Source organism: Chanodichthys erythropterus, chromosome 6 (assembly GCF_024489055.1).
Source record: "Chanodichthys erythropterus isolate Z2021 chromosome 6, ASM2448905v1, whole genome shotgun sequence".
Lineage (NCBI taxonomy): Eukaryota > Metazoa > Chordata > Actinopteri > Cypriniformes > Xenocyprididae > Chanodichthys > Chanodichthys erythropterus.
In genome coordinates, this window is record NC_090226.1 from 3,288,680 (window position 1) to 3,316,057 (window position 27,378).

Here is a 27,378-nt window from a genome sequence, read left to right on the forward strand (position 1 = left end):
GTGCAATATTTTGAACTGATCAATATCTTATCATAGCACTACTTAGCTTTTGGAATAGTCTTCTCAACTAATGACTTAAAGGTGCTAAAGAGGATGTTTTGTTTTATACATCTTTGCAATATTACTTGAAACTGTCTTTACTAACTGATAAAAGACTATTTATTAGGTGCACTGAAAGGAATAATAGTAAGATACATCATCTGAGCATGAGGTAGGACCTTAAAAACATCAGCCGATGATTGCGTAAACGATTGGCCCTCTGGCTTGTCAATCACTGCCGTGACGTTCCTTGCGAGAGACGTGCGCGGCTGCGCACTCCAGTAACTTTCCACAATCCACAGGTGCCGCATGCAATGTTTTTGTCCGGAGACAGGAGTAACAACTGCAGATTATGAGTTACCTGCGGTGAGTCCGACATAATGAATCCACTAACGCGACACAGCGAATGCCGGAGGTAAACACTCGTGTTCCAGCACGAGTTTTGGGAGGCGTTCCCTTGAAATGAGCTGTGAAGGAGGGGGGTTGTTCTTACACATGTGCTCATTTCAAAAACTCAGTAACAATCTTTGGTTTCTCAGTCGACGAAAAGATCCTCTGTAGCAACTTTAAAATGCTGTCTAGCTAGGCAGCTCAGTAGGATTTGGAACAAGGCTAATGATTCAGTCATCCTTTTGTGTGTAATATTTGTGAATGTTTATGATATTGTATACTACAAATGGAAAAAAAGTAATATTTTTGGCATTATCTTTACAGCTAAGCTGTGTGTTTATTGTATTAAAAGCCCTCCAAAAAGTCACTGGCAAAACATCTAGTATAACATAATGAAATATTTGCAGTTTATAGGTCACATTTAGTGACAGCTACTTTTGAATGGACATCAATGAAGAAAGGTCTAGTGCTAAACCTTGACCTCTAGGATTCATACAATCAACTTCAAGAAGTGAAAACTGACCAGTGGCACATTTACTGACTAATAGCGTTTCGTTTATGTTGTTCTGCGTTCAACAGCTTTAAAACTGTTATAGTTCCAGATTGTTCAGGGAAACTGTGACCTTGACGCACCTTGACCAGAAGAGGCGTAACCGCTGAACTTCGCTGCAGGGGAAAGATTAAGCTCAACTGAGATTGTATTACAAATCTACCAAACCCAGAACATTAACGCAGCTAAATAAACAAAAATCAATATCATTCAGACTATTAATCTGATATGGGAGTGTGTGACATATCAGACTCGATGGCAAAACAAGCACCTCCGGCAAACGCTGGCTGATAATACAGCTCAGTGTAGTTCACCACCTAAATAAACCCTCATTTCACATACTTGAATTCCTCCCCCCCCTTCCCAAGTAGACTATACATTTCTTTCCTTTGTTTCTCTATTCGACTATATCTTCCACAGCGCTTTTCTCGTTTGTTGTGCGTCGTGTGCGCGGTAGATAATGGAAGTCAGGGCTCCAGTGTTTAAAGGACACAGCCCAGAGGCAATGCCTTCCTCTCTCCAAATAGATTACTCCATAAATAATAATAAAAAACTAATTAATTCTCCAACTTCTGAGACCCTCCAGCCCGAGGCGGCGCAAACCCAGAATTGTAAATTGATACAATGTGCATCCTTTCAGATAAACAAATAGTGCATGCGCAACACACTAAAAGGGATTCTTTCATACCACTCTAATTTCCTTAACAGTCAAATTATACTTTTTTTTGTCTGCTTAAATGTACAACGAGTCCTTTCGTGTTTAGTCAAGCTCTGGAGAAACAGCTCGACAACTGCGGAGCTAAAAGGAATCTGTCTGGTGCAGATGACAATGTTTCAAGAGGCAATTTTCCCAAAAGCCAAACATTAAGCTTGCGCTACAACTGCACATGCACTCAATTTTACGTGTTCAACAGAAGAAAAGAAATAGTACTGGAAACAAATTTGTATTGGAAAATGAGACTCTTACTTCGTCTTTAAAAAAGTATTAAAAACCTTATAGTTCTTCATATGTCCTTATATAGAACCTTTTTGGCATGAAGTAGATAGAACCTATAGAACCTCATTAAATGAAATGAGTTTGTTTCACTCAAATAATAACGAAAGTTCATTGTAAATAATAGAAAAAAGTTGCATGAACTCAAAATTTCATTGTAATAAGCTGAACTTAATATGATTGAGTTGAGTTGGAGCAGATTTCTAATTCCTAGCATGCTTTGCATCAGACTGTACAAATAAATGTTGAAATTAAGTGTTATTTTGTGTGCTTTTGCACAAGATTAACATAGGGAGACATAAGTTAGTGTTTAATGTTGGGAGTTGTTATGTTCTGTTATGTCACAAAAAATTAAGTTCTACTAACTTAAAAAATGAATTAGTTTACAACTTGTTGAGTTTTACAGTGTAAGAGTGTACACACATAAAGAATAACTTCCACAACACCCTATAATAACTCAAATAAGACATTCAACTAAAACAATTAAAGTATGACAAATATATTTTAGTGTCCCATTCTGAGCTATGTTATGTTTGAAGTTATTCATTATTACAAACATACACTTTTTCTTTCACTGAGCTAAAAAATAGATATACAACATTTCAAAATTAAATGAACTTAATATACTACAGATAATGCAGGGATGTCAGACAGATAGAGAGGATTTGAGGAGGGGGTTCGGGTGCAGAGAGTGAGAGAGACAGCGGGTTTTTAAGAGTACAAAGACTCCAGTAGGACTGAGTTTGCCTTAGGGCCAGCCTGCCAACAGAGCAGATAGCACAGGCCTCTGCACCCTCGCCAGGCTCTCGGCCAACACACACACACACACACACTACTCTTAATCTAGCCCAGAGTGGATTAGAGAGTTCCTCTCACCACTAACTCCCCCCTACCCTAATGCCCTCCAGTGGTACCTTCAAGTTTAGTGCAGGTCAGGAGGGCAGACGGAGGGGAATAAGCCCACTCAGTGTGTGTAAGTTATCTGAGACTGACAGAATATCATCTCTTCCCTTCACAGATCTGTGTGACTGATAGTCGCCTGCACTGGAAATTGTGAGCGGTTTTTCACACTCCTGCTGTCGATTGTTTGTCTGTGTTTCAAAGGACAGTCCTGGGGCCAAGATTATGGCAAATAACGCTTTCTGCAATTTATCAACCCCTTCGACTGACACCCATTCAGGATTACTGCAGAGTAATGTAAAATAGAGAATCTTGGGAAATAATTCAGCAATCAATTTAGTACAATTATGAAAAAATATTTCAGGCACTCCAATGTCAATGTTTAGTTTAATACAGGAATTATTTTAGATCAGTATATTGACTAAGGATAGACGGTTAGTCCAATTCATTGACCCATATTTGGCCATTCAGGGCAGTTACCAGAAATGTTCATTTTTTCTCATGTCACACTCTAAAAAATGCTGGGTTAAAACAACCCAAGTTGGGTTGAAAATGGACGAACCCAGCGATTGGGTTGTTTTAACCCAGCGGTTGGGTTAAATGTTTGCCCAACCTGCTGGGTAGTTTTATTTAAACTAACTATTATTTAAAAATTGCTATATGGCTAGCTTAAAATGAACCCAAAATAGTTTGGAAATTAAAAACCAGATGCAATTAGAGGCAACAATAATAGACAAAAGGTTAATGTTTATTAATAAGCTTTAATATTTTATTAATATAAATTTAATAGTTTAATAGTTTATTCATATAAATGTATTAATAAGCAATTTAATAAATGTTTATTGTTTAATAATTATTCATTGAACATTAATAAATGTTCATTTCCAACATACTTTGGTTTCATTTTAAGCAGTCATATTTAAACAATGTTTGACTTAAATAAAACTACCCAGCAGGTTGGGCAAACATTTAACCCTACCGCTGGGTTAAAACAACCCAATTGCTGGGTTTGTCCATTTTCAACCCAACTTGGGTTGTTTTAACCCAGCATTTTTAGAGTGCAGTTGCAAAATCCAGAGCCATGTCAAATGATAATACAAATTCTGTTTTAAAATATTTTTGATATTGAGTAATATTTATTTAAAAAATATATTTTTTTTAAATATAAAAGTTTCATATTATTTTTTAAATAATTTTTAAAAAATATTTAATACTTTATTATTGTACATTTTTAATACTTTATTATTTTATTTTTATTGAATTTTTATTACTTTATTATTGTAAAAAATATATTTAGGAACATGTATTTAAAATAATAAATACTGAGGAATAAATAATACTTTTATTGAGATAAAAGACAAATATTGTTTAAAAATCAATGCTAACAATGTTAATATTATTAAATTGTTAATATGAAATATTAAAATGCTTTTTATTATTAAATATGAAATATTTTTATTGGCGACCCTGCTTTTTATGAAATCACATTCCAGTATGTACACTAAAAAATGCTGGGTTAAAAACAACCCAGTTTGGGTTGAAAATAGACAAACCCAGTGACGGGGTTGTTTTAACCCAGCGGTTGGGTTAAATGATTGCCCAACTTGCTGGGTAGTTTTATTTAAGTCAAACATTGTTTAAATATGACTGCTTAAAATGAAACCAAAATAGGTTGGAAATGAACATTTATTATATCAATAAATGTTCACCTTTTGATTATTATTGTTGCCTCTAGTAATTATGTGTCTGATTTTTAATTTCCAACCTATTTTGGGTTCATTTTAAGCCAGTCATATAGTCATTTTTAAACAATATTTGAGTTAAATAAAACTACCCAGCACGTTAGGCAAGCATTTAATCCAACCACTAGGTTAAAACAACCCAATCGCTGGGTTTGTCCATTTTCAACCTAACATGGGTTGTTTTTAACCCAGCATTTTTTACTGTAATATATATATATATATATATATATATATATATATATATATATATATATATATATATATATATATATATATATATATATATATATATATATATATATATATATATATATATATATATATATATATTCCACATGGATTGGCTGGTAATCAGATGCTTTTTAAACAAGACTATGGCTTAACTGCTCTCCTACACTTCCCATAGTGGTGCTCTTCTGAGACAAAATGACTATTTAAAAATAACAGTGGTTGCATAAATTCAATTAGAGGCTTTTGGTCACGGTGGAAGAGGAGCGAGGGCCAATTAACCAGCCTGGGAGCCCTGAGCCAGCCTGACTGCTGACACAGAACAGATGATGGGGGCCGCTCGCTGTGTCACAGCCGTAATTGGCCAAAGCACATTAATCAAAACTGAAAAGAGGCTTCCGAATAGAGAAGAGAAAGAGAGGGAGAGACGAGGAAGAGAAAGGGGTGACAGAAATTGGGGAGAGGGGGTGAAAGTGAAATGAGAAAGATGGATAGAGAGAAGTGAGAAAATGAAGGAGTGAAATACACGAACCTTACAGGGGAAAGATACAATATGACACAACCTGTTACAATAAACTAAGCGTTCCAGTTTCACAGTAGCTCTGTTCCAAAACATAGTGAAGCTGCCTAAATAGTCAGTAGCCTTCTAAGACAGCATAACCAAAAAGTGAACATAATAAGTGACTGATTTGGAACACTCTTGATTTTCAGTTTTTTATATAAGCATTTTTCTAAGCTAATGAATGGATAGATGAAGTGGCTCAATGGGTAGCACTGTCGCCTCACAGCAAGAAGGCCGCCGGTTCGAGTCCCGGCCTTTCTGTGTGGAGTTTGCATGGAGTATGTATGGATTTCCTCTGGGTGCTCCGGTTTACCCCACAATCCAAAAAGATGAATTACTGTAGGTGTGTATGTGAATCCCAAGCCAGGGTTGAGGAAAGATCTAGTGACCTACCCCAGAAAATTCATGGACAGTCTCTCCCGTATGGCGATGGATGGCCCTTAAAATCACCAAGAGTCGGACAGAAATGAAATGGTTAATGGATGATGATTTTTATTGTTTTATTGTTTCCACAGTGCATTCTGGGATCTTTGAATCTGAAGTCTTTTGGCAGAGAGCGTGCTCATGATTCGAGGTAGGCAGCTCACTAGGTTGGAGCAGAGCTAGTTTGAAGCAGGGCGGCAGGTCCTCTGGAGGAGAAGGGAGCGTGTGATAATCGTGCTCAATTAGATTCTGATTGACACTGACAGAATCTGGGCACTGACATACAGGACACAGATGAAAGCCATTATCAGCCGCTGAAACAAGCTGTCACTCCTCAGAGGATGTTTACTGTACTAAATAGTGTGCATATGCTCTCTACCTCTCTCCTCTGGTCAGTCACACCTCACGTCAGCAAACACACTGACAGCTGCAGACAAACAATGCTCAAAAAAGCATCTAATGTAGGCATGCTTGATACACTGGAGATCATATCGGCCAGGATTAGTGATTTAAAATCATCACTTGATTAGGCGACATTGGAAGCATACAAAATCAGGACTTATTTCAATTCAGTCAGCACACTATATCTAAACTTATAAGCATGAATATTTTTTTCTACTGTACATTATAATTTGTAGCAGTGTCCATATATAGACAAAACAGTATACATTTATAAAATTGGCCATCATTATTGGTTATCGTAACATAATAATCTAAACTCTAAAAAATGCTGGGTTAAAAACAACCCAAGTTGGGTGATTGGGTTGTTTTAACCCAGTAGTTGGGTTAAATGTTAGCCTAACCTGCTGGGTAATTTTATCTAACTCAACTATTGTTCAAAAATTACTGTATTGCTTGCTTAAAATGAACCCAAAGTATGTTGGAAATTAACATTTACTAATAAATTTAATGAATAATAATTAAACAATAAACATTTATTAAATTGCTTATTAATAATTGTTCACCTTTTGATTATTATGATTGCCTCTACTAATTATGTACCTATTTTGAGTTAATTTTAAGTCAGCCATATAGTCATTTTTAAACAATATTTGATCTAAATCATTAACTCCTGGATTAAAACAACCCATTCGCTGGGTTTGTCCATTTTCAACCCAACTTGGTTTGTTTTTTAGTGAGTGTATTATCAATATTGCAGCAAATTGATCAATAACTAATAATATAATCACACACACACACACTATATATATATATATATATATATATATATATATATATATAATATATATATATATATATATATATATATATATATATATATATATATATATATATATATATATATATATACACACACATTTTTGCATATTTTATTTCCCAGAATTTACATATTTCTGCATCTTTGAACTGTCGCTGTACATATAAATAAAAAAACTAACCAATAACTGATATTTCAGTAACTATGAAAATATAAACTTGTATAATATTGACCAAAAAAATAAAATAAACAACAACAACAATAATAATAATAATAATAATAATAATAATAATTAATAACTGATAGAATGTCAGAATAAGAGAATTTTATACGATATTTATCACCATTGCCAATAATACTATTTGAGTGCATCTGTAATTTAAAAAGCATAAAGTCAGTGTTTTTTTAAATTAGGGAGGCTTTGATCATATTAATAATTGCTAGAATGTCAGATTGTGCCAGAAATACATCATAGAATTCTCTCTGTTTGCTGGTGAAGTTCACATTCAGTTGCATTAATAATTACCTTACCCTTTTAAATATCCTCACAGATCATGGCCGCAGTCTATCAGCTAACTGAAGGTTAATATGCTTTCTGTTTGGTTGAACTGCAACGTGTGGAGGCACAATCGCCTATTCTCCTCACTGATATGCTTGAGTGAGTATGGGATGGATTCAGCCACCAGGAACAAGCAAAACCACACACACACACACACACAGGAATGCACACCAAAGCTCCTCACTTTGCACTGTGCCTCAACTGAGAGAGAGAGAGAGAGAGAGAGAGAGGAGGAGGTTTGTTTGCTAAAATCAGCAGGGGATCAGCACAGTGAAAAATGTCAGGTCAAATTGTTCTTGACAGTGTTAATATCTGCACCTCACAGCAATAATTACATGTAAATAAACAGCGAAATAGTGCTCAGCTGGAGTCTAAGAGGATAGAACTGCTTGTGTGAGATAGCCAGCTGAGACTCCAACCGCTTACACAGGCTCATTTTACAGAGAGTCAACGAACGAGAGAGGAAAAATAGAGAAACTCAACTCAAAAAACAAGCATCACTATTAGTATTACTCATACTCAGAGTTAGTGATTTGAACAAACCCCAATAATAAATATTAACCCTATAAAGCCAACTGTATCATATTAGATACACACATTTCTAATTTATCAACACGCTCAAAGTTTGCTGCAAAACCTGTTGCACACAATGCCTTCTGTCACCTGATTGATAGTTCATACATTTTTAGCAATTGTAAAGGCGTCCCCCTTCAGTTCATGATTCACGTGTCTTTTTGCTTTTTACTGATTTTTACAAAGTAAAAATTTTATATTGTTAGTAATATTCCAAGACGAACACTTAAAATTCACTATTATTTCACATGTCAGGATTTACAGGGTTAAACTTTGGTGCGTAACTGATGATTACAGTTCAAATCTTTTTTTTCCAAATCACTTCTCACGATCACAGTCACAACTTTCATCTGGCAGATGATAAAATGGGTAAAAAACAACTTGCGTTGAATGAGTGGTGCACATGAGACAAAGACGACAGCTGTCCCAGGCTCAGCCAGAGAGGGTCAGTCTGAAGGCGACCCGAGACATCAGACAGCAGGTTGCTGGTGTTTGGGTGTAGAGGTATATGGTTGGCATGGCGGGGTGGATGGGGGTTTGAGTTGGGTAAAGTTAGAGCAGCGCTGCTCATTGGAGTATTAATCACATCAGTGCACCTGTCAGAGCGGCATGTGGAACTAACAAGACCCACATTTCACAAGGACGACATCCAAAAAGCCAAGGGATACCGAGGGAGGCTTATCGATGTCTGTTTAACCCCACGGTGACCTTTCCGAGCAAAGGTTACCTGGCAAAAAACGCCTTCACCTGCTAATAGGTGTTAAAATCCACTTTTACAACAGTGGCAATAAATTGTAGAGGCAGCAACCAAAAAGATACCAAACATGCCTCTGAACTTGATACGCCTTAGCGTCGTAAATAACGTTTTACTCGTAGCTACAAAAGTTTTTGGACACTTAAAGTGATAGTTCACCCAACAATGAAATTTCTGTCATGTTGTTCTAATCCTGTATGGATTTCTTTGTTCAGTTGAACACAAAAGAAGATATTTTAAAGAATGTTGGTAAGCAAACAGTTGACGGTAGCCATTGACTTCCATAGTCAATGAAGGATGGCTACCGTCAACTGTTTGATTACCAACATTCTTTAAAATATCTTCTTTTGTTTGTGTGTGTTCAACAGAAGGAAGAAACTTGTGCGGGTTTGGAACAACATGAGGGTAGGTAAATGATGACAGAATTTTCATTTTTGGGTGAACTATCCTTTGAAGTCCCTCTGTAGTCAATAATATCCCTTTAAACGCATCTTTGATCACAAAAATGACATATTTAAATGTTTTTTCCTTGAAAAAAAAAATCTTCATGCCTTAAAATAGCTTGAATGTAACTCTACACCCTTGCCTCATTTAGTATACGCAGTTCTATGAATATGCAAATTAGCCCCGCCTCCACTCACTCGCACCAGTTAAGAGATCCATTCGTCTTTGGTTCACTGCAGTTTTAAAGAAAATACTCAGCAATGGTGTTGACTTATGAATTTGCATATGGTTTGTCTTAAAGCATATTAAAAAAAAAAAAAACACACAGACATATAAACTTGAAGTCACCCTTAAAAATGGCTGAATGTCATTGCATTAAATATCAAAATGTGCTACAAGATCTATTCTCTTGACTAACATCCTTTTTCTTCATCGTTTTTGTATAATATCTTTTAATCGGCTGGTGTTTTGGTGATTTTTAGGGGATGTGTGAAGTCGGTTCTCAAGTTCACACAGATGTAGTTCATCACATTAGCTATCAACATGATCCACCAACCACAAACAAACACAAAGTCTTCATTTTCAACACTACATTTAGCATTTCAGATCAAGCAAATTTGATAGACATTGATAGAGTGACTTCATTTCACTATATGAAAAAAAAAAAACATTACTAACCAATCTGTTTTAATAGAAAACATCAATTATATGAAATATAACAGATTTGGCCTCCACTAAAACAATAACAATAGTCGTTCAGCATGTTGTGGTCTCTAAGTAATTGACATAGAAGATACAATCGGTGCATTTGTGTGTGTATGTGCGTGTGAGTATATATGGCTATACGCTTTCCATTCTCCATATTATGGGCATTTCCAGTTGCGTGGGACACACGGCATATGAATTGGTCTCAGTCGTTCCCTCCTTTAAATCCCTATCTCCTAGGATTTGCTGAAATTTATATTGGCTGCCTCTGCAAGATAAATGTAAATCGCATTCCCTTATATTTGCTATTTATCAGGATGCGGCAGCTCACTTTCGGCAGGGGAAAATATCTCTCACCCGCATACAAACAGCCTTGCATTTAAATAGCATTTTTATTGTCCGCCGTAGCCTTTCATCTGAACGGCGGGAAAAGCATCTTCCTCTCCAGGGGAAGGAGAGGGAGGGAAAAAGAGAGACCAACACAGAGTCGTCTTGAGCAGCCTTAAAGGAAGCGGTCGGGGAGGAAAAAGTGCAGCGAAATAAATAAATAAAGCGCAGAACTCTTTTTCTTTGAGATGAGAGAGTATGTCAGTATTGGACTCGACGGGTGACTGCTGGGAAGCCAAAGATGGAGGTTAAAGAACACAGACAGGCGTGGAGCATCCATGACCTGAACTCATGAGAATGACCACCTCTGAAAACACCTGACAGTCTCTGCTGTGTGTTGCATCATATAAAGAGTCTTGAATCTGACACCTAAACCTTTATACTCTTTTTTTTGCATTTTATATACAGTAAATGTGAGAGGTCACCGTCTTACTGTCACAAAGTTTTGTGAGCGGCTCTGATGGTTTCTTTCTGGTCCAACTCAAAAGTCAAATATCAAGTAAAGGTTCCTCCTTCAATCTAAATATATTTTTTATATCATCCACCAAGCAGAAATTGTATTTCTGACTGATTTGAGCATCTTTTATATTCAAAAGTTTAAGGTCGGTACGATTTTTTTATTTATTTGATCAAAAATACAGTAAAAACAGTAATATTGTGAAATATTATTACAATTTAACAGCTATCTTTTTGAATGTAATTTATTCCTGTGATCAAAGCTGAATTTTCAGCATCATTACTCTAGTCTTCAGTGTCACATGATCCTTCAGAAATCATTCTAATATGATGATTTGATGCTCAAGAAACATGATTATTATCAATGTTGAAAACAGTTGTGCTGCTTAGAAAGTTCAAAAGAACAGCATTTATTTGAATAAAAATCTTTTGTAGCATTATGAATGTCTTTACTGTCGCTTTTGATCTGTTTAATGCATCCTTGCCGAATCAAGGTAGGCCTATTCATTTCTTTAAAATAAATAAATAACTTGACCCCAAACTTTTGAATGGTATATTGTAGAGTTTAAGACTTAAAAATGAATGATCTGAACAAATCCCAGTGCTAAGTTTGAGAAAGTGATTCTATTCTTAGAAAAAAATGCTAAAAGTTCCATTTGGAACCTAAAAGAGTTTCACTCCACTTTAGAACCTTTTTAGCTTCCACAAAGAACTTTTTAGTTCTTTAGAGAACAATATGGGTGAACTCAGATTGATTGGGACACTTTTTCCAAGTCATCTCAATGGCGCAAGTGTCCCAATCACCCTGAATTCATTCCTATACTGATGCTTTAAAGAACCCAGAAACCATCAGACTGACCTGAAGAACCTGCACAGTGAATGACAGTGATGAACATATAGGCTCAAACTTAAAAAAAAAAAAAAAAAGGTTTAGAAAAGACATTAGCCTTCAATCAGGTAGGTTTGACATTGGCACAATCCCTTTCCATTGTCATCAGGCCTAAGACTATATTTACACGCTCATGTCTTCAGAGGCGCCTGAACCCGGACCAAAACTACAGTTTTTTGTTGTTGTGTTGTTTTTTGCCTGTAGCGATGATTTTGGCTGTCTGATGTTCTTGGCAGCTGCCAAGCAGGTCTTGTTTTTTGGAAAGCCTCTTATAGGTCTTTTCCATTACTGCCAAATATAAACAGTATCTGTTTTAATATGGCTTCTAATTATTAAGTATCAATTCCCCCCTCTCGCAGCGAGAGCGCGCGGGGCGCGGATGAATGCCGCGCGCTCATCCGCTTTGATTCGTTCGTCGGGAGAGCGTGCCAGCTGACACGGTGCCCAGTCTGCGGCTTAATGCACAAGTTTTTAATAATGTGTGGGACTACATGCGTCTCCGCGGCTCATTGATATTCACGTGCCTAATGTCTTGTCAAAACTGCGAGGCGAGGGAGACGGCAAGAGAAGCGAGCACTTTAAATTTTTTGAGGTAGGTTTCGTTCCTTTTTAGTCAACGCCAGCACAGGGTTCTTAAACGTAATTCATCCCTTTTTTTCCGAGAAGGACTAATGGAAGAGGGAGAGGGTTGAAGCTTCTCCGCGCTTATCTCTGTCTGACAGTCGCGAGCAGCGGTTGGCGAGGGCTGGTGTTAGCGCGCGATGCTGTGCGGTACGGTGCAGGCGAGCAGGCCCGGGGACAGGGATCAAAGGGAGGCTCGGGTGAGCGCCGTTTTTCTCTCTGATCCCTCCGGTGGCGAGACTCAACCCCGCTCGTGCGCTGCCGTGCGCACTCACCCATCCGTCCGTCCATGTGCAGCAGAAACTTATTCCACAGCACAAACACACTCCCACGGCTCTCATTCACACACACGCACACGTTAGGTATTCCTACCCATCAGAGAAAACTTTCTGCATTTGTGCATTTTCAAAAAACATCATTCTGTATGATTTATAAGCTGATTTAAAAAAAAAAAAAGTCCCCAAAAGGTAAAAAATTACTGATATTACTATTCTTTTGAGGACATTTGGTTCCCATATAACAAAGAGAATACCAGGTACACACACCTACACACACACACCAGCCACTTCTGCTTCCTAATGTTGATGGGTCACAAATTATGCATAATTTATAGTTATGTAACATATGAAACAATGACACTATAAAATAAAGTATTATACTTACTATCACATTTAAATTCTCTCTGCAACAACCTTTTCAATCTTTAAACACAGTGTACTTCTCAAAAAAAATCCATATAAAAGTAATACCATGTTTTTTTGACTAGTATTATGGGCAACACTTTATAATAACTGCACTAGTAAATAGTTAATTCGTCACTTATAAAGCATTAATAGACATTAGTAAGCAGTTTATAAATACAGCTATAAATGTTTTATTCTTGATTTATAAGCATATCTATAATGTGTTTAATAATTGTATTTTCATACTTTATTAATAATCAATTTATCATTTCTAAATTAAGTTAATTCACAAACCAGTTATTTAGTAGTTGTCAGAGGTTCATAAGATCATTTAGGAATTGTAAGTAAATGATTAATAAACATTAATTTATACATCTTATTATTTAGACATATAGTAGTTACTTAGTATAAATTTTTATACTAAGTATATAATAAATGCTTAATTAACACATATTCCTACTGCAATTCATGATCAATCCAGGTATTTATAAAACAATTAGAAGTGGTCAGTTAACTATTTCTGTGACTATTTATGTTTCGTAAAGCTTTCATAAATGAGATTTAAAGGTTCAGATCTTCTGCACTGCTGTTCTCTAATGTTTTAAAGTTAGTACTGAGGTAGTTTTGACACTAGGAATATGTGTTAATAAAACATTTAATAACACACTAAGTAACTAATACTATATGTCTAAATAATAAGGTGCATAAATGCACATTTAAATATTTTATTAATCATTAACTTACACTTACTCCCAAATGACTGGTTTATAATGTAATACATAATTTAGAAATGATAATTTGATCATTAATAAAGTATGAAAATACAATTATTAAACTCATTTTTATTTTGTAAGCATCCCCCACTGAAATGCATACTGAAATTCAATGTAATTTTCATAGGGAAACAATTACTTCCCAGCTGTCTGTGAGTCTGCAGAGCCATGCTGTTTCCCTCTCTCTCCCAGCAGGTGTCCCTGTCAGGCAGAGCAGTGGAATCCACCTCAAACGGCTCTGCCAAGGAACACATTTCCCAGGACCACTCTTAAAAACCCATTTATAGAGGCGTAATAGCCAGCATGAGCACCTGACATCACGTTCAGTGTGGTCGAGCAGCTCTAGCTTCATCTCTGCCGCTACTGTTCTCTGCAGAGAAACAGGAAACCTCTGCCTTATTTTTTCTAGATAACATCAATTAGAGATTTTCTGCTTGGTTACGGGACATTGGGGCACATTAGCTATATCAGTATGGATATTTGAAGGGTCATCGGGACAATATATACAACTTGTTTGTAAAATAAACACAGCTGGAGATTTATTTATTTATTTTTTTTGTCTATTGGAAACTTGCATCTTCACATACTTCTGCATGACCTCTACCAAATAGGAAGGAAAGGAAAAAGAGTGTTTTCCCTGACATCTCCCAGAGTACATGTTCTTATCCATCAACTGCTGTGCGACAAACTGAAATGGGGCGATATGGCTCACCTTAACCCAAAAGCACACCTGTGGACCAGCCAACTAATGCCTAATAGAGCCCACCTGACACTGCATCACTCCCAGAGCAGCCTAAACTTCTAATCAAGGACTACGACAACAACAACCGCTGGTGGATGGCTTTTCTACTGGCTGGTAATGGGAAAATGTGCGCTGTCTGGATGGGTTACACCAAGACCTGTGCTGAGATCAGCAGGGGTCCATTACCGCCCGCCACTTGGCCACCACAACCCATTTACAGCCAATCGCCACATTTCGGTCAACCAGTAGCCCATCAAAAGTACACGTTAGGAGAAATAGGTCTTTCGTCTGAGCACATGCGCCTATCTCCGCCAGACAGGTGTTTTCTGCAAACTTCCAATATAAGGGAGTTATCTTTCATCTAAAAAATAAACTCATTTTATTTTAAAAATAAGCTTTTTTGCCGTTGTCACAGGAGGCAAGGTGACAGTTGATGTTTTGGAAAGGGAAAAGGTTACCGGCAGTAACAGATCCACTTTCTTTTTATTGAACAACCAGGTTTATTTTACTACTGACATACGACCTCAAGTGCCTTCGTGTTTTTACACACACACACACACACACACACACACACACACACACACACACACACACACACACACACACACACACACACACACACACACACACACACACACACACACACACACACACACACACACACACTTACTTTAGAACTGTTTTCTATTTGAATATATTTCACAAAGTAATTTATTCCTGTAATGCAAAGCTGAATTTTCAGCATGTCACATGATCCTTCAGAAATCATTCTAATATGCTGATCTGCTGCTCAAGAAACATTTAATGTGTACAATTGTACAAATATTTGTGTACAATATTTTTTTTCAGGATAATTTGATGAATAGAAAGTTCAAAAGAACAGTGTTTATCTGAAATCTAATCTTTTGTAACATTATAAATGTCTTTACTGCCACTTTTGATTGATTTAATGCATCCTTGCTGAATAAAAGTATTCATTTCTTTCATTTATTTTCAAAAAAATAAAAATAAAAATTCTTACTGTCCCCAAACTTTTGAACGATAGTGTATAATGTTACAGAAGCTTTGTATTTCAGATAAATGCTGTTCTTTTGAACTTTCTATTCATCAAGGAATCCTGAAAAAAAAAGTACACAACTGTTTTCAACATTGAAAATAATCATAAATGTTTCTTGAGCAGCAGATCAGCATATTAGAATGATTTCTGAAGGATCATGTGACACTGAAGACTGGAGTAATGATGCTGAAAATTCAGCTTTGCGTCACAGGAATAAATTACTTTGTCAAATATATTTAAATAGTACACAGTTATTTTAAATTTTAATAATATTTCACAATATTACTGTTTTTTACTGCATTTTTAATTAAATAAATGTAGCCTTGGTGAGCAGACGAGACTTCTTTTAAAAACATTAAAAATCTTAGTGGTTCCAAACTTTTGGACTGTACTATATATATACACCTAGAAGAGAGTATTACACTATTAGGTATCGTAATGGTTTCACTTTACATACCATTACATACCATACATAACAAATGTATTGCTCATTGTTAGTTAATGCATTAACTACACTGTGAAAAATGATTTTCATGATTTATCACATTTTTTCTTTTGTCAAATCAACTTAGATAATGTGGTTCAGATCATCATTTTGAGTCAATGTTTATTAAATCAATCACCAAATTTTTAATTTCAATGAACTCAAAATGTTAAGGCAACCAGATAACTTACTTTTTTAAGTTTTTTTTTTTTTTTTTTTTTACAGTGAATGTTAACTAATGGGACCTTATAGTAAAGTGCTACCTATATACTACCTACTAGTATATAACATATTAGCTGAACTGTGAACAGAGCTAATGAAGGTTAGGGTCAGGTTAAGTGATGATATGACCTCAGCAGATGCTCTCGCACCTTTTGAAACAGAGATGAGGATTTTCCATGTGAAAGCCGCTGTGGTTGTGCAGACAGTTTGAATTGTGCCTGAACTCTGTCTCTCCTGTCAGAAACTGCATTTATCTCCTCACAATGAGAGTTGATGACTCTCCCATATGGATGAGAGACGCATAGAGAGAGAAAGAGGGGTTCTAGATCAGAAAAATTAAGAAATTTAAAGTGAATAATTAAATTTGAAATAATTAAAAACACTTTGTTTTGTCAATTTGCCCTGATACTTGATAAGTATCTGGACCATTAACATGTACAAATGAAAAACAAAATGAAAATCATAAAAACTACTCTACAATAAGGTCAAAATGGTTAATGCATTAACTAATCTTACCTAACAATTAATAATATATTTTTACAGCATTTATTAATGTTATTATGACACCATTTTCTTCTAGAGCTGCTGTACAGCCAAAACAAACTTTGTTGCATGATTTTCCTGTTATCACTGTAAAGCTGCTTTGAAACAATCTGTATAGTAAAAAGCGCTATAGAAATAACGGTGACTTGACAAATGTTTGATAATAAAAATGTTCTTGTTCATGCTAGTTCACCTAGTTCAACTAATGTTAACAGATGCCACTTTTGATCTTAAAAATGCATTAGTACATGTTGAGATTAACATTAATAAATGCTAATTAAATGTTAGTTCATGTTAACTAATGTATTATTAACAAATGAAGCTTTATTGTAAAGTGTTACCAAACTATCAAACGATCAAAACAAGCATTTTAGAGTTTGTATACAGAAATATAGTGATACAATTTTCAAAACATAGAAAATTGAAATCTATTTTTCCTCCATTTAAATCCTGCCGACCTGATCCACGGCATTAGGCAAGAAACGTTTACTATTTAGTGAGAGAAAGTGTTTAAGCGCAGCTGAGAAGGAAGCAAGAGGCAAGCGTCTCCGTCGCCTGTGTTAAATGCTCCCATTAATAGAAAAAAGACCTCCATGTCTGCTGGTATTTACGGAGGTTTGGAGCGAAGGCATTAGTGCTCAAAGCCCCTGTGCCACGATTAACAATCTCTCTCACTGTAAGACGCCCATGTTATCCTTCCGACGTTGTAGTTACGAGGGGAAAAGCTCTTTTTTGTCACCAAATCCTTAATTCTTTCTTCTCCGGAAAAAAAAGAGGGTAATACAGAGAATGTTTCTCAATCTGCTTTGAGAGAGCAGGGAAGAGAAAAGGAAACCCCCAATAAAACATGTGTGAACGAAAGGGTAATTGTGGACAAATGCAGCATTGAAATTCATTTTCAACTCTTTACACACCATTTCAATCTTATTTTATGCTTGTTAGCCACATCTTGTTGGTGAGGGTCGGCAAGACTGCCCAGTATTGATGGATAATTGTGTATAATTCACTCCTTACATGCGATTTGCATCAATACGCATTATTTTTTAATGCTGGGTATTTAAGATAGAGCCATTTCTGGAGAAACTCACCCTAAATACTCATTAATGGAGACCAAAGAGGATAACTGGGAAATTCTAGCAAGAACAGAACCACAACAATCAAGAGATTCACAAAACAAAGCAATTTCATGTACAAAAATACATATTCTCCAATGCTTTACAAGAAGATCAACTTAGCTGTGACATTAATGACTGATTTAATTGTATAAACAGTCTATCTGATCTTAAAGTCAACATGGACATGACCGTATTTACCTTCTTTTAAAGGCCGCACAGGGATAATTTTGTCCAATAGCTAGACATTGTTTTTGCACACTTTTGATGATTCCCATCAAGTCCCATATTCCTGTACATCACATAACGAAAGTAAAATGAAAGCCATTTCATGCTGACTTTGAAGACTGGGTCCTGATATAAAAAAATGGGAATGATTATTATATAGTTTTCATGCATGAAGCAGGTGCTCTCCATTTAAAAGCTGACTTTAAACTTAATTAAGTTTAAGTGCCTGAAAGAGAAACTAAGCTGGGTTTGTGCTTTCGAAATGATCTGTTTCCACACAAGAAGCTGATGCTAGCTTAATTCTACAATGTTATTGATCTCTGAACCGTGCTGCCGTTCATTCAGCGTGCCTTTCATCATTCTCACACTGGAAAGAGGCCTCTGCACTAACCTGTGGCGAAAGACCGTTGCTCACGGGATTCATGTGGTTGCTTGAAGCTGATGGGCTCATAAAAGTTTCTGAATAGCTGGAGAAGGTGTGGCGGTTGGATGAGAGGCCGTATGCAGAGCTACTGTCAGCCGAGAGCCCACCCTGATGCATGGAGGAAGGCGGCAGAGGCTGCGGCCGGTGCAACGTACTGCTGCCATCTGAAACACAAACAGAGAGACCATGAGATTATCATCTAACATTAAGAATAGAATATTTTTGGAACTGGCACTATGGTAAAACCATATTATTTTGCATATGTACCATGGTATTGCAATGACTATGGTAAACATTAAGTGCTACCTTTTTGTAAGCATGTTGTTTTTGGGAGTTATCACCACCGTTGCAAAAGAGTTGGTAGCATTTTTTAATGATTTTGAAAGAAGTTTCTTATGCTTACTCACTAGGGGTTGAACAACTTCAGATTTAAGTCGACATTTATGTGATTAAAGTCAAGTTCACGTTGAAAATGATGTCATTAATGAACAAATACTGTAAGCTTGAATCTCAAACTGAGGGTTGCCTTGTGCAACATAGTGCTACCCACTAGGCTATTGTTCTTACATAACAGCTTATTTTTATGAGTTCTTTTGTCTTTGGGTCATTATATTTCTCACAGATTACTGCTCGTTCTAAATCAGATATATAGATAAAGTGGCACAGTATGGGTTACATTTATATGAATGCATTAGTGAGAGAGAGAGATTGCCTGTGTGAATTAATTTTGCCTGGCAGCGTCTCTCTACTAATAGTGAAGCTGTGAGTTTTAGCAACTAAGAAATATATGCTATAAGTTTTCAGTTTTTAAGCTATTTTATTGATAAATCACAGAACATTTTTGAAAACGTACATTTCTGCGCTACTGAATGTTTCTTTTGTGTGATGTGTGAGCGATACTGTATGTGTGTGCGTTACAATGCATTAGCGCATTAGTTTCGAATGGCGATTAACATATGTGTACTGTTTAAAATGTGCATTCACCCAATCGTTACAGAGATGGTATAATCAAACAGATCTTGTGGAGCACTCTTGAAGCATGTATTTATTTGTCATTTTAACTGTTGGATACGGAGCGAAAAAGTGGACTTCAAAGATTTCTTATCCTGTTGCAGCCTCTATAGGCGATGATCAGCAACTAGTCGATGCGTGATGAATTCATATCGCGCAAATCTGACTTTATAATGCAATTGTGACTTTATATAACACAATTCTGACTTTCTAACTGACAATTGTAAGTTTATATACACAATTCTGAGAAAATAACTCAGAGAACTGTGTGATAAGTCGCAATTATTTTATTTTTATTCAGTGGCGGAAACAAGCTTCCATAGCTTTTGAACCACAAACTTTTGAACAGTAGTGTGTAGGGCTGTGACAATAAATCCATTCATCTCAATTCGTGGATCTGAGATTCTGAGATTTTCTGAATACATTGCGATTCTCTTTTGAATCAATTCTGAGCTTAATTTTTAACAGCAGATGGCGCTCTAGGCTAGTTTTTAACTGCACACTTAAATGCTCATGAAGAAGAGAGCTCGTGCATTCGGCTATGTATTTGCACCTCAGAATGCTTTTATTATGTGAGATTAACGTAAACACAGCCCACTGCAAAAACCCTTGTAATTCACTTCAACCTTTTCAAACTTTATGAATGATTATTTCAGGTTCAAGTGGAGTGTGTAAGGATTTGGAAGCAAGCAGAGTACAGGTGTTTCTAAAGCATGCAGTGCCACCTGCTGTTAAAAACTAAGCTCAGAATCGAGAGAGGAAAATCTCAGAATTGATCCAGAATCATTTCTCGATTCGTGATTCAATGATTTATTGTCCCAGCCCTAGTAGTGTGCATCTATAAAGTGTTATGAAAGATGTGTGTGTTACCTTGCGAGAGAGTGGTGCTGGGATACGTTGACTCTGGAAGCTGATAGGTGGGTAAGGTTGGCATGCCGGTAGGCGGAAACCCTCCGGGCAACAAGTGGTTGAACGCTGCCAGCTGATTTGCTCCTGCTTGTTTACGCCACCGTGCTCTTCGGTTGCTAAACCAGACCTAATAAAATAACATGGAAAATAATTTAGAAAAATTTAGAAAACAAGACAGACAATTGTGCATAGACGTACGTGTTTTTCAAACAATATTTCATCCACATAACGTAGTTGAAAGGGATCTTTCAGACAGGTTCATGGGCATGTGTGTGGCAGAGAGTGCATCCTCATGGGAAACTGTCTCTTAGCTCATGGTGAGGTCCCTGTTGTTCTAGTTAAGTGGCTAAAGCTGTGATCTGTATAAACAGGCCGCTTTGAGCCGCCATCAGAGACGAGAGGTCATAAACAGGTCAGAGGTAGCCCACACATCTCCTCCACAGACATCTTGAGTATGTTTATCTACCTGTCGGACACTTTAAAGACTTTTCCTGCAGCAGTGTTGTCTGAAACACACATGGACAAGTACACACACATCTTTCACATTTAACCAACAGTACTGCTATTGTGTAAGCTACTTGTGTGGATGAATTGTTTGGCTTTACTAAATAAACATAGATAAAGTCAAATGAATAATTGATAAAAATCAAATGGTTTTGAGCTTCCCTAAAAAGCACTTTATGAACAAAAAGATTTATTTAAAGGGGTCCTTGATTATTATTTCACTTTTTTAACTTTAGTTATTGTTTAATGTTGCCGTTTGAGCATAAACAACATCTGCAAAGTTACAACGCTTAAAGTTCAATGCAAAGGGAGGTATTTTCTTTTACAGAAATCGCTTTTTTAAGGCCTACAACAAATGGATTTGCAAAAAAGATTAATATGACGACACGTGCTAGTGGATGAGTTGAATCAACTCCACAGCAACTACATCAATTTATCCACTAACCATTCAGAAACGTCTAAAAGTTGTAACTGAGTCTCTCCATCAGTGTCGACTCCGGTTTGAACAATGTAAGGCTGAACACCTTTACTGACAATCCTCATTTTGGCTGCGTGAGATTCTCCAGCTTTGTTGTTGTTGAGCTGTTAAACCCTCTTCTGGAAAGGGGGGCGGGAGCAGCAGCTCATTTGCATTTAAAGGGACACAAACAAAAAAGGCATGCGTTTGCTCACACCCAAATCACACCCTATCACAAACGGAGGAACTATTATATTACAAGAGGCACTTAAATGGACAAAAAAAATAAAAATAAATAAAAAATACATTTTTTCAGAAGAAAATTTGAGTGGTTCTTGCCCATGCTTTGCTAGGATGTTTCTAGGATGGTCTGGTTTAATGCTAGTTGGTTATTTGCCAATCCAAGTCAAAAGTCCCCAACCGACAGATCCAAACAATGCACCAGAGAGTCACAGTGTTTACATTATTCAGGAAGTCAGTCTACAAATGGTTTACTCACAATAGCTGTCTGCACGTTATTTATTTTAAATATTTTTAACATTTATAAAATGACGCACTGTACCTTTAAGTCAGACCAAAATAAACTTCCATTCAAACCAGACTGACTTCAGACAGTTGTCTTAAAACGAGAACAATTTGCACATTTTAAACAGCTTCTCCTCCATCAAAACATGAATATAATTAGCGTCTCTGAAAGCAGCCCGCTCTATTTCACAGGAACAAGACCGCGGCCCTGCGTATGTGAAAGGTTGGAGGACATTGATCTATGCCATGCACTGGCAATTCATCCGCGTTTAATACACTGTCAGGGCAGTTCATCTACCGTTGTGTTTAAAACGGGCTGGCCCATTGTGCGTCCAGATGAAAGGTGGGGACAAAGGCCTCTCAATACACCAGGCTGAAAAGTGTCCACAAAGAGTGGGCGTCCCTTTTTAAACGTGCCTTTAAGAGCTCCACTTTCATGGTACGCACACAAGGACACACTCTATTCTGATGCAACGACACCGTAGACACACTCTACAAAACACACTGGCCTTTTCTTACAAAGCGTTGCTTACATTGTCCATGTGCAAAACTGTCAGGCCACTAACAGCTAGCATCTCATTCAGATGAGTTCAATGGCTCGCCAACGTTTGATGCGACTAAAGATGACTCTTACCCATCTGTCATGCGTCGGATTCGAATCTTTCTTTTTTACGGTCTCAAAAAGTTAAACCCCCACCCGACTGTCATCCTCTCAAAGGGTTTAGGAGGAGACGCTTCACCCCCTCTGTCTGTCTTGAGCCTAAACCTGGTGTTCCAGACAGATAAAGGATGGTCTAGCGTCCTGAAGAAACTCTGGAAATGCATGTGCTGGGATTCGAACGGATCTCCTACTGGGAATCGGACAAACTGTTTATGAAGAACACTGTGTCCTTCCCCCACAAACCAAAAAGTGTCCCTTTCTGCTGTGCCTACTGACCCTTGACCTCTGAACCCCACGCTTTAGCCCTTCATCCTTTGACGGCATCTACCTTCTTTCTTCAGCAGCAAAGTGCAGACACTTTCTTCTGTGACATCACAGAAGAACATTTTATTGTTCATAACATTGTTTTTTTTCATGCACTGGTCCATTTTGAGATTTTTAGCCATTTTTGCTTCCTCTTCTTTCAGATTAGTGGAACAAAAACATCCAAATTAACATTTTATGCCTTTATTTTACTACACTATCTATTCAATTACATATCTTTCAAGGCTTAAAATGAGTCATAAATCTCCACTTTTTTTTATAGATTGATGCAGGGATGCAGAAAATGGTCATGCAGAATAAGGCATTAATATCTACGTATTAATAAACAGCCAATATCTTAGTAATATGCAAGTAACTAGTTAATAGTGAGAATTGGACCCTAAACTAAAGTGTGTTCAAAAAACAATGGTTTTGGCTGTAGTGCCTTTAATTAAAAATCCGGTCATTTAATCTCATCAAAGTCTAAGAGGTTTTGTTTTTTTACAGGAATATGTAAAAGCAAACTTTTATCGCCTTAAAAATCGGCTTTATGTTCGATCGCTTTCCTCCACATTCATCCTCACACTTAAACTAATCTCTGCACATGCAAGACCACACAATCTGTAAGATGCATAATGCTTTGACAATTCATAAAGAGATTTCGGATGCATCGTTCTAAGAAAGCTTGCGTCCCTGTGGCCAGCAGATCTTGTGGCTTTACCATGTGCTCGGCAAAGACTCCAGTCTGCTTTAATCACACCAGCAGCCTGTGAAGCATATCTGTCTAAGTGAATTTGCTGCTTTTGAAAGCAACGTGGCGTCACCGAGGTAGACAAGTTAACTCTTATCAAGTTAAACATTATGCCTAAATAAATACAGTTCTGTTTTATAGCAGGGGGAGATGCGTCACCACGGTGCCTGGCCGAGATTATGTGCGAGACTGTTTTCTGGGTCGCTCCAGTCGTACCCTCTGAGCTGGATTTGGAACCCAATCACAAAGTCACCTTGAACAGTCCCAGATTCCCCCTCTCGCTGTCTGCAATCCAGCCTAATTCCTCCACTGAGACGGTTTTCATCCAGCCCACACCAAAACCACATGAGGAAGAATTTCAGCGCCGTCCACTGACAGCGATTCTTAGCATGTGATGACGGGCGAGAGGCGAGACTGATGAAACAATGGGGCTGATGCAGGATAAACAGTTTGAAATAGCGATAAATAAATGAAAAAGTTTGGTTTATGCATTGATTTGCACTGATTTAAAAGGATAGTTAAAAGTGAACTAAAATTCTAATGACACACAAAAGAAGATATTTATAGATAGATCATTTCAAAGCAGCTTCACATTGATAAACAGGAAAATAATAGTGTTAATGCTGTCAAATTCACCAAAAATGATTAAACAAATTCAATTTCAGCTGTAAAGTAGCTCTACAGAAGGCGTCAGTATTCAGCTCAAGTAAGTTCAATGTTGATTCAGTTCAGTTCAATAACTGAATGTCAGAGTTATTACCCAGTGAAATCCAGTTTTGTTCTCACCTGATAGCATAAGTGCAGTTAAACTGATAATATTATTGAATATCAATAGTCAATGTTCTTTAAAAATGCTTCTTGTAGTTCTGCAGAAGAAAGTAAGTAACAGAGGTTTAAAAATTACATTTTTTGAGTGCACGACCTCTAAATCAATCAATCCACCTCAAATCATGAAGTGTGTGCGAAGCTAAAGTCTTATGTGTCTGGCTGATCATGTGTACATTTGTTTCAATCATTACGGTCTATAAACCCCAAAACAGAGCAGTGTCTGGGCTCAACGCTGTCCCTGTGTCCAATGCAGGTGTCTGAGGAGATTTGTGTTTACGGCACACACCTGTCACGGATAAACGGGATAAACCTGTGTGCACACGCACAATGTTTCTTATTCCTGTCTTTTACAGGATGTTTCCTGCACCGCAAGTCCCTTGTTTGTCCACTGTGTACACCAAAACACACAAACACCTGTGCGCTCAATAAGTCACCGCAAACTGTCGCCCGTAAATCCAGGATAGACTTGGATACAACAACAGTCTCCTCTGAAATCTGTTTCTTCTTTAGGAAAATGTTGTTAAGGGAAGCTTTTAAAAGGTTTCAGGCCGTTCACCTCGTGTTTCAAAGGAATAAACATTAAACAAGGGCGACATCTGTTTTTATACCAACAAATGCGATTCAGTCTAACAAGCAAAGTGTTGACTACATCAAACAATCATTTTTTTCTCTTTCTTCTGTGGCCTGCTTGAATTCTCTCGCTCTCTTTCTCTCTGTCTGGCGCTATGCTAATTAACATTACTGGGAACGCGAATTGCAAAAAGGAGACTGGGATTACTTAGATAAGAATCAACGAACACAAAGCGACTAAAAGAAAGTCATTTAAATTCTAATAATGCGAAACTGTTAGAACATTCTCACTGATGCATTGCAACAATTTTGCTCTCTACAGTCTTCATAAATCCTATTTATTCTTTTATGGTGCACAAGCTAAGACTCTCAGGAACAGAGGTGCCTGTTGGGCTGGATGGGATTTTCTTGCTCACATTTTCCTGGTCTCAGGGTGCAAGGAATTGCTGGAATAAAATATGGAATATTGCCACAAGTTTGCATGCAGCATGTATTATCAAAACTGTACAGGAACCATAAAGAGACAACATCAAAACATAATGTCTTTACAAAGTGCATTAATAGTCATTTTTGCTAAATATAAATGCACTTTACATGAGAAATATCTTCTGGCCAACACCTCAAACTACACAGCCTCCTCTTCATAGTCTGCTAGCAGTTAGCATTAAAATTTTAGCATGAAAACCGACAACTTCCAGGTAGAGAATGGCTAACTTCCTGCCAAATTGATTTCTACGCTTCATAAAAGGAAATGCTTACACCTTATTAGATTCTACTAACTATAATAGCTGCATGCTAAATACGCAATGCTTGTGAAAGGGGATCTATGTCAGAAAGGAGGAACGCGAGCCAGCGGCGCGGCTCTCTTATGACTGCTAACTGAAGTGAAGCCTGCCGTAGCCTCTTAAAAACTTCAGACTGAATTAGAACAGAACGCAATTCACTTAATCGTAGATGATTTATAACAATCACCAGCTTTTCTGCCTCTCTTCACTTTGTTTTTATTGCTTGTAGAAAATTCTCCCTTTGTTTCACCTAGCTTACACAAATGTTCTCCTTCTGCTAATGGTCTGAGCAGTGGCTTGGCTTCCTCAGATGTCACATGGCATTTATGTGGTGCTTATTCACCTCATGGAAGTAAAGCAGCAGGACTATGAAACCACAGGGAGAAAGACTCTGCTAGGCTACATAACCCTGTCACAACCCTTTAACATCCCAGCTACAATCACAGCAAACTGAAACCGATCTGGGTGAGATATGGTTTGGATTACCTGATTTGTCAGATAAAACCACAGAGAATCTGAGGAAGGTTGGGGTAACTGGATGTGCTAAGGTCTTGATGAACATGGACAGGATGGAGATCAGGAAAATCTCATTTGTTGCTCATCTGATTATCTGTTGTCTGCCTTTTAGAACAATTAAGAAATAACTTCATAACATTCATCAATACATCAAAAATGTTCTATATACTCTTTAACAGGGGTGAGCAAAATTCAGAATTGAATAATTGGGTTCCTTTTAATTCTTGAGTGTGCATTTGAATTTAATTGGGCACATCCCAAAGGAAGATGGAATGACAGGAAGAGGAATGTATTCAATTGAAATTCAAAGAAATTAAAAACAGGACACATTCTTCCACCCTCATATAAAATTATTTTATTAAATATTAAAGGGATAGTTCACCCAAAAATTACATTTCTGTCATTAAGTACTCACCCTTATGTTGTTCCAAACCGGCATGACCTTCGTTCATCTTCGGAACACAAATTAAGATATTTTTGATGAAATCCGAGTTTTTTTTATCTCCCATAGAAAGCAACGAAATTACCATATTCAAGGTCCAGAGAAGTAGTAAAGACATCGTAAAATTTTCAACAAAACAAAAATAACGACTTTATTCGACAATTTTTCCTCTTCTCTGTCAGTCTCACATGCATAAAGTGAATAAAATGGTTATTTTTGTATTGTTTTTGCACACAAAAAGTATTCTTGTCGCTTCATAACATTAAGGTTGAGCCACTGTAGTCACACTGACTATTTTAACAATCTTTAGTACTTCTCTGGACCTTGAATGTGGTCATTTAAAAAAAACTCTCAGATTTCATTAAAAATATCTTAATTTGTGTTCCGAAGATAAACGAAGGTCTTGCGGGTTT

General features: G+C 37.0%; 1 protein-coding gene across 6 annotated transcripts in view; it reads right to left on the reverse strand.

Annotated features, from left to right (window-relative positions):
• pax7a (paired box 7a) overlaps positions 1-27,378 on the reverse strand; it is an 83,815-nt gene that overhangs the window by 9,921 nt on the left and 46,516 nt on the right. For all 6 annotated transcript variants that reach the window (XM_067387744.1, XM_067387743.1, XM_067387741.1 and 3 more), the window contains 2 exons: positions 20,585-20,750; positions 18,671-18,867 (listed from right to left, as the gene is read on the reverse strand). In XM_067387744.1, the coding sequence (XP_067243845.1) occupies positions 18,671-18,867; positions 20,585-20,750 (363 nt within the window). The remainder of the gene's footprint in view (positions 1-18,670; positions 18,868-20,584; positions 20,751-27,378) is intronic.